Here is an 8,459-nt window from a genome sequence, read left to right as displayed (position 1 = left end):
ACTGAATTATCTATTTATCAAGTTTTGGTGAAATCATTCCATCTACAACCTTTTTCTTAGTATGTCTTTTTGGAAAATTGAAGTTATATTATTAATCAATTATAGAATTATTCACATTATTATTTTATCTAACTATTCTTTTTGTAGATATATGCAAAATATTTGTTATTGTTGTCTTTTTAAGTTAAGATTCTTTTACATGATTGTGAGATTTAAGTTTTTGTTGCTTTTTGTTAGGGAAAACCAGGTCTTACTTGAAAAAATCTATGTTACACGTGGTATCTGTGGATAATTTGTATCCGTCAATTTTCAGCTTCGGAGATACAAATGGTTGTTTTATATTGTAATCTCAAAAAATAATTTGTTTTATATAAATAATATATGATTTTCAAGGTAACAGATAAATAAGTTTTCCAATTTTTTTGGTTAAAAAATCTTCAACATAAACGCAAAATAAAAGAATGGTTATTCTAATTCCTTTAAGTCACATGTATCGGGCCTTTCAGAAAAAAAAACATGCATCCTTCCTTGAATCATGACATTACGGAGTTATATTAAAATAAAAACTTTACACTGAAATTGATGAGTACAGTGCTATTAATGTCATATTGGTTATTAAATTGATTTAGATACTGATATAGTGGTATAACAGTTCAACCAATAGTTCAATAGTTAAACCGTATACCGGCAAAATTAGATATATATATATAACATATTAACATTGATGTTGAAAAATCAATAATAACCAACATTTTTTTATTTTCATTAAAAAAATAATTTTAAATAAAAACCAGACGGTATGAGCGATATGGTTCAATTGAAAATCAGCCAGTATGACCAGTTTTAGCCAGTTTTGACCAGTATAATTGCGTTACCAGTATAATTATTGTACCGTACAGGTATCGAAATTAATTCACCAGTTTATTGGTTGAACCTGCCGATATGAAATAGTTTTAACAACACTAGTCAAGTTTGACTCGTTGCCGAAGTTAGTATAAAACGCCAACCTTTATACTGATTTTTCAAAAAGTATACAATTTTGGTAATTAATTTAAAATGTGCATTAAGATCATAATATTTCAATCAATATACACCAACATTATAAATTTGCCCATATTGTTGTTATAATAAAAAAAATCTTTTTATTATGTTTCTAGTGGTTGAATACAATATTTTGTAGGACATTAGCAATCGTGCTAAAGGGCCGAGAACAGCGTTGATACAAGAGGATCACATTCTCTATCACCCGCCAAAACTGATACCATTAATTTCTTCCCATTATTATCTTTCACTTTTCCCATTTTATCTTTCTGTTTTGTTTTGAATCAGTTAAATTCGGACACGTAAAAAAACATTGTACGTAAACAACAATGTCCTAAGATTCCTTAAGCTTTGGCTTTCATATCATATGTTAAATAAACTCTACCTTCATTTGTTTAATTCAAACAAAGAGTGATTTATAGCGCTCATAATCTTCAACGTTAAGTTGTGTTTCCATGGATAGAATCTTAGGTCTTCTCAAACTTCGTGTTAAAAGAGGCATTAATCTTGCCATTCGGGACGCTCGTACTAGTGATCCTTATGTCGTTGTTCATTTCGGTGATCAGGTTAGAACTTTTGTTATTTTGTGGAATGCAATCCTCTTTTATCTTTTCTTTGAAGGCGTCTTTGATTAATGTTACAATTTTATGAATTATGAAAAAGCAGTAGTCACATAATTCATTGTTCCAAATCGCGGTGCATTCGCGATCCTATTCATTGCAGTTGACGATTTGGTTCACAGCCGTTAGAGAACTGAGGCATGGATGCTTCACATAATTAAAACTCCAAAGATTTATCTTTTTTCGCGGTGTACCCTGTATTTGACAAGTAGCTTATTGTGTACCAGTAGTGTGTAACGGAAAAATAACTTTTTTCCCCTTCGTATGATCATTTTTTTTGTAAAATATTGATATTGTGTGTTTGGTTTTCATTAAATGTTGCTGTTTCCTTTTCAACATATGGTGAGTGATATTTTTTTGGGCATTATTGCTTCTTTTTTACACTCCAGTTTTTGCTTTGGGTGGACAAATTCTATGGGGAGAGTAACTTCTATTTTGGCATGATCATTTTTAAAAAACTTTCTTTTTAGGATCATAAATAAAACACATAAGGAAGAAAGTTTGAATTAACTCTTTTTGTAAAAAAATTGTAGATTTGTGTCTTAGATGGTTTAAAAATGTGTGAAGGATACTGTTACAAGTCTTATTAAGAAGAGTAAATCAAATAGATATTAGTCCAATTCGTAGAGAAAAAATATGACCAAGAAAAACCATAGGCTAAATTATTAGGATCACTACTTTGTCAACAGAGTATTATGTTGCTATCCTCAGGTATATGTAATTGATTATTGATATTTAATAAAATGGAGGCTACTAATTTATGAATTATGATAGAGGATGAAAATATTGTTTGACTATTCTCCAATGTCATTTAAGTCATAGTTCTTTATAAGGAACTATTATTAACGGATCATGTGGTATACATAGGAGAAATATAGAGGAACAAACAGGACATTGTTATTTTGTGATCTATTTTCATCCCATTCCTTTTGATGTCAGAGTGTTCCATTCTTGAAGTTGAAGGAAGGATTGGCATAGGGATTTTATGTAAAGAAAACCAATCTAGTTATACATAGGATTTTGTCTCTTATTGGAAACACATGCTTATCATGAATTGTTTGTTGGAAGCATTTCTTGTTCTTTAATTTAATTGGTCTGAAGATTTTATATCATGTTGATGCAGAAGCTGAAGACTCGTGTCATAAAAAACAACTGCAATCCTGAGTGGAATGAAGAATTGACCCTTTCTGTTAGGGATGTTAAAACTCTTATACATCTGGTAAGTACTAAACCCAAACTATCTCATGTCATCTATAGTGTTGCAAACATTGGATTCTAATCCTTATTAGGGCTATTAACATGCCACTCATGATAATGAGAATGCAGTTGCAATTGTGGAAAATTAAGGAATAATATTTCCCATACAGTAACAATTGTAATCGTGATGCAGTTGCAAAAACTCCAAATGGTTACAAATTCAGTTGTAGACGGCAATTTAAACCATGATACCACTTCAATGGTCTTTTTTTTGTACTACCAAGGTATCTCGTTACCCTTTTGGATAAGGAACTAATCTCTTTCAGGGTTCGTGGTTGCCCCTCCCAACAAGTGTCCTCTTTTGGTCATCCTGGGATCTAGCGGGACCTTATACCACTAGACTAATACCTTGTTGGTACCACTTCAATAGTCTAAGCTTACATTTTGATGGCTTTGCATTTTTCTTTCTTTCTATGCAGACAGTTTATGACAAAGACACTTTCTCAGTGGATGACAAAATGGGTGATGCAGAAATAGACATAAAGCCATATATGCAGAGTATGAATATGGGATTGAACAAGCTCCCAAATGGCTGTGCAGTGAAGAGGGTTCTACCAAGTAGGAGTAACTGCCTTGCTGAAGAGAGCAGCTGCGTTTGGCATAACGGAAATATCACCCAAGAAATGATTCTAAGATTGAGAAATGTTGAGTGTGGAGAAGTAGTTGTTGAACTTGAGTGGGTTGATGTTCCAAGTTGAAAGGGCTTATCATCGGTAGATCTTTAAATTAGCCTCATTTATATCCTTTTGGTGGTATGTTAAAGCATCAAAACCTTAAAGACCAAGTTGTAATTTGATGCTACCTTTGTGATACTATTCTTGTGTGTATAATATATCCTAAGCTCTGATTGTTTTGTAATATATCCTATGGAGTACTAAAACATCAAATTACTAATCTCAATTTGTTGGAGTTCTTGTAGTCAGTATTCTCCCACCATATAATTGGAATCAACTCACATTAATAGCATTATAAGTTACTTAGTGACAGGTTATAAGTTATGTAGCATAATTATGTGCTCTTGATAGGGAATTTTAAATGTGTAAGGCACCCTGCTCTTTGGATACACAACCATGGCACCATAACTCATTCCTTTTAACCAAGAAACATAAACATTCCAGAATGAAGTGTTCTGTTTTACCACTGTAAAATTGTAGGTGAAACTTTGACCTGCTTGAATTGGACACCATGCCTAAAATTTAAAATTAAAGAATGTTATGGCTTAAAGCAGTGGATGGAGGCAGTTATATCAAAGTAGTATTTTTTTACACGAGAGGCATGACGGCAGAGGGGGGATTTGTTGCATTTCTCCCTACCGGTCTTTCCTTGTCATTCCCAACAAGTGTTGCTCCCACCTTTAGCCTGATATGGTACCTAGAGATTACACCACTCGTCGACCAACATATTGTTGATATCTCAATGTTTTGCACCTTTAGGAAGAGGATAAACATTAAGGGGGGGAGGGGGGACTTCTTCCACATTCCACTATCAGATCACAAACTCCTTTCACCCAGATGGAAGGAAATGAAAAAAATATCTTGATTTATAATAAATGTTGCAATGAGCAATGGAAAAAAAAAGTAGTCAAGCAGTAAATTTCTCAGTATTAAAACCCAAATAGTAACAAAATATCAAGACTGAATTTTCATGAACAGATAAATGAAGATATGTTCATGCTTCTTCCACCAAAGAAAATACTCTAAACCTAACGACTAAAATAGTTAATGTTGAAAAAACTCCAAATTAGTACATATCTTGGTAATCAACGGATCACATAGTACATATCATAAAAACATTAAACAAAATTTTCAAATGTTGTCACTAGATTTTAGAGTAGTTGATAGCATAACTTATAACAAAATCTCCCAAGCTACTGTTGCTGCATGGCATCCCACTTAATCAAAAAACAGAAGATTGTAATTACCTCTTTCTCTTCTTATTTCCTTGAGAAGAGCCCTTCTTAGATCCATCCAGACCATATGTGGTCTCAGCTGTATTCTGCTTCCTCAATCCCTTTCTTCCTCCAAAACCAAATTTGGAATCCCTTGACTCCCGTCTATTCGGTTTTTTTCCTTTTGCAAAACCTTGCTTCGCTTTCCCACCTGATCGATCGCCTGGCAATACGCCTGGCCTTTTCTTCTTTGACCTCTCAAATACTTTTCCATCCTCAAAGTTAAACTCGGCATCTTTGCCCCCACTGGCAAAGCCACTCTTTTGCCTCTGTTTCCTCCATTGCTTAACAGATTCTATGTCCTCCTTTTTCTGCTTAGCCCTTTCCTTTGTTTTCTGGGCTTGAATCTCCTTGGCTAATTTCTTGGACTCCCTCGCCTTTCTTCTCTCATCAGCCTCTTCCATCTTCCGCTTCTCTGCTAACAGCCGGCCTTTAACCTTTACCATGTGGGTATCCGTCTTCACCATTTCAGCATAGTAGTCTGGAGGCCTCAGAAAAGGTTGACCCATAGAATGAAGCTTCTCAAATGCCTGCTTTGTTCCCTCCAATGCCTGTGTGTAAAAAGCAAGCTCTCGTGCCAAGTCATCATTCACATCTACTTCTTGCTCTTGATCGATATCAATGGCAAGTTTATGTGTCCATTCCACATTATCCGGCCAGCTTATGTCACCAAGTTTGTCTAGGAGAGCATCTCTATTGTTTACAGAGGTTTTAGATGGCTCCGCCAATTTCACGTCTTCATCTCCTTCTGATTCAGACCCAGATTCAGATTCTGAAACCTCCGCATTCAAATCTTCAACTTCATCATCATCACTATCCTCGGTAACAAATGGTGTTTTTTTATTCGGAACCCCCATTGGACCTATACAAATATGAAATAAAAATCATTTTAAAGGAAAACAACAAGCTCTAGCATATACAATGTTTTCTTTCTTCATTTTTTGGTCTTGAAAAAACTCCCAACAAAAAATAAACATAAGCCGAAAGGCTAAAACATTCAAAGCAGAAGCAAATAATTGGAACATGAATCAAAATGACGAAATTGGAAAAATAATACTACAAGATCAAGTGACAGACCAAGGAATCATTATATTAAGACATGCTTAGAACACAACAACTTATCTTTGTTGTGCTAATAACATTGGAAATAAAAAGGGGCATTACTTCATACCAAAACAATTGCTTATATATATATTGGGCATGAAGAGAAACAGATAGTGAAGATCCTAGGGTAGAAACTAATAGAAAAAGATTAAAAACAATAAAAATAACAATAACAAATCTTTTCAAAATTATACAAAGGAACTAGTAAACATTTATTAAACCACTGGAATACCCTGTGTTGAAATGCAATTCTAAGAATAATTAAACACTCTTTTCATAGCATTGTTTAAAAACTTTTACAGTCCGACATTTCATTAAAAAATGAACATTTAGGAATAACAAAGCAACTAAAGAACAAATTTTTATACTTATTTTGTACATAAACATTAACGTTATAAGCACCAAGTTGTACTAAAATTTCCCAAAGTAAACAATTAAACATTCATGGCTACTTCAGCTGAATAACAAATGCCCTAGTGACTCATAATAACAAAGGCCAAAATCTAAATATAAAGAACATGAGAGACAAAGTACCATTAAAATAAAAGAATATAGAGATTAGAAGAAAAGGGTAGTGAAGAATACCAGAAAGGAGTTCGCTGTGAGAATTGTTGGCGAGGTTGAGAGTGAAATTTGAGAATGAAAACTAGGTTAGTGTTTGTCTCAGTGACAGGTTTTGTTGGTTAGAAACTAGGTTATTTTAAGGAGTTGGATCCATTACAAACTGGACCTATGGTTGGGTTTGGGCTTATTTGAGTTTATGGGCTTCTGAAATAAATATTCAATTTTAAAATGTGGTGGTATGGGGCAAAAATGAAGGAGTATTTAGCAGATAAAGTAATTTTAAATACTGCATTTTTTTAAATTGCAATGTTATTTTTATCTTTCTCCTATTAGTTACTCAATTATCTCATTCATCTTATTTTTATCCCACTATCTCACTACCTATTCACTCAAACTTAAAAATCTTTTACTTTATATCAGTACTCCCCAAAAAATGTTTGAAAATGAGTTTAATATATATTATACAGAAAATATAAGATTTTTGTATATTACTAGTGTATCATTAATTATTCATATATTAAATATTATTTATTCTTAATTTAAATTAATATATGGATGATGTTATGAGAATCTAAATTTTTTTTATACAGGATAATATAGTAAAATACTTATGTGTGCATCCATACCTTCTTTATATATATATATATATATATATATATATATATATATAATTAAAATTAGATTTGACTAACATTTCGTTTTCTACATAAAAAAGAAAAATATATATTCTTTTTTAAATCCTCTTACATTATAAAAAAAATAATAGGTGAACATCATAAAGTAATATTTTATTTATTAATAGTTGGTTTGTAAATAACACATAGTATAAAATGATTTGTAAAATAAATTTATAGGATATATTTTCACTCTTAAAATTTTATTCAAGGTCACTCGTTCACCTACTGCTACAAAATAATTTTAATGTGGAAGCAAATGAATATATGAATAATTAAAATGTTCAAGAAGAGATATATGATATTGGAGAAATAAATGTATACGTTTATAGTGTAAGAATCTTTTATTCTATTATTGCATCATCTATATTTATATTTAATTATTATTGACTATTAAATATAAGTAATATAAATGAATAATGAATAATATATAAAAAAAATTACACTAATAATATATAGATAATATAAAAATAGCAAAGTTAATATTGGTCATTTGAGTTGTGTCTCACACTGGGAATCAATGTGGTTGGTTTGATTGGGTTATTGAATTTGTACTTTAAGGACCATTCAATTTAATTGAAGAATAAGAAATCCATGTATCTAATTGAAGGATGCCTGTCGTGCATGACCTTTGTCACGTGAATATAATGTTTGAAGTAGAATAATATATGTCACTTTCGATACATACTTTGGGCAAAATCGTCCATGTGTTTAACGAGAGAAAAAAGTGAAAGAGAACAATAAGACGAATGAAGGAATAAAGTAAGTAAATCTTTCATCCCTATACGAGGACCAGTCAACACAGTTCGACCAGTATGAGTTGCGCCCAAAATTGTACAAGTAAGATCAAGTTATATGGTTGTCGGTTGCCAATCACTCATGGAGGCTGACTTAGTTATGAAAAAAGACAATAGTGACAGGACATGGTCAGCTCAGTACATACAAAGATGGAAAACCCTCCTACACACCAAAGAATAGGTCACGCCGCCTGAGGAGTGCAAGTTCTCTTTATCCATATGCCAGAAGTAACCACCAAATTTATAGCGATGTCACTTTCAGCAGAGATAATGCAAAGAGATCCATAATGATGAAAACACTTATCTCAAAGTATATTCACTTCATCTCTCTATAAATAGAGTGAATCATTCATAAGGAAGACTTATTTATTTTCATATATCTTCACTCTACTTTCTCTCTATAAAGCATACAATTGTACTGACTTGAGTTTAGAAGTTTATTTTCAGGTATTTA

At 32.2% G+C, this 8,459-nt stretch overlaps 2 protein-coding genes across 2 annotated transcripts; one reads left to right on the top strand and one right to left on the bottom strand.

Moving 5' to 3' along the window:
* On the top strand, nucleotides 1,240-3,806 carry LOC109342590 (protein C2-DOMAIN ABA-RELATED 9-like). The gene is made up of 3 exons (XM_019580545.1): nucleotides 1,240-1,607; nucleotides 2,785-2,880; nucleotides 3,338-3,806. Exons 1-3 carry the CDS (start codon nucleotides 1,497-1,499, stop codon nucleotides 3,614-3,616), a joined length of 486 nt encoding a protein of 161 aa, XP_019436090.1. The 5' UTR covers nucleotides 1,240-1,496; the 3' UTR covers nucleotides 3,617-3,806.
* Nucleotides 4,541-6,654, bottom strand: LOC109343541 (probable rRNA-processing protein EBP2 homolog). Its single transcript, XM_019581895.1, has 2 exons — nucleotides 6,556-6,654; nucleotides 4,541-5,728 (listed from the first exon to the last, which is right to left on the bottom strand). The coding sequence occupies exon 2, from the start codon at nucleotides 5,721-5,723 to the stop codon at nucleotides 4,836-4,838; it is 888 nt and encodes a 295-aa protein (XP_019437440.1). The 5' UTR covers nucleotides 5,724-5,728; nucleotides 6,556-6,654; the 3' UTR covers nucleotides 4,541-4,835.

Source organism: Lupinus angustifolius, chromosome LG03, assembly GCF_001865875.1.
Source record: "Lupinus angustifolius cultivar Tanjil chromosome LG03, LupAngTanjil_v1.0, whole genome shotgun sequence".
Classification (NCBI taxonomy): Eukaryota; Viridiplantae; Streptophyta; class Magnoliopsida; order Fabales; family Fabaceae; genus Lupinus; species Lupinus angustifolius.
The sequence above is the reverse complement of the archived record's forward strand: the minus strand, read 5'-3'. Positions and strand labels throughout refer to the sequence as shown.

Bases quoted from the DNA above. Each gene is read 5' to 3' on its own strand.
- LOC109342590 (XM_019580545.1), top strand. From the start codon at position 1,497: ATGGATAGAATCTTAGGTCTTCTCAAACTTCGTGTTAAAAGAGGCATT. The intron at 1,608-2,784 runs GTTAGAACTTTT...ATGTTGATGCAG, and splicing joins TTGTTCATTTCGGTGATCAG to AAGCTGAAGACTCGTGTCAT. The intron at 2,881-3,337 runs GTAAGTACTAAA...CTTTCTATGCAG, and splicing joins TTAAAACTCTTATACATCTG to ACAGTTTATGACAAAGACAC.
- LOC109343541 (XM_019581895.1), bottom strand. From the start codon at position 5,723: ATGGGGGTTCCGAATAAAAAAACACCATTTGTTACCGAGGATAGTGAT.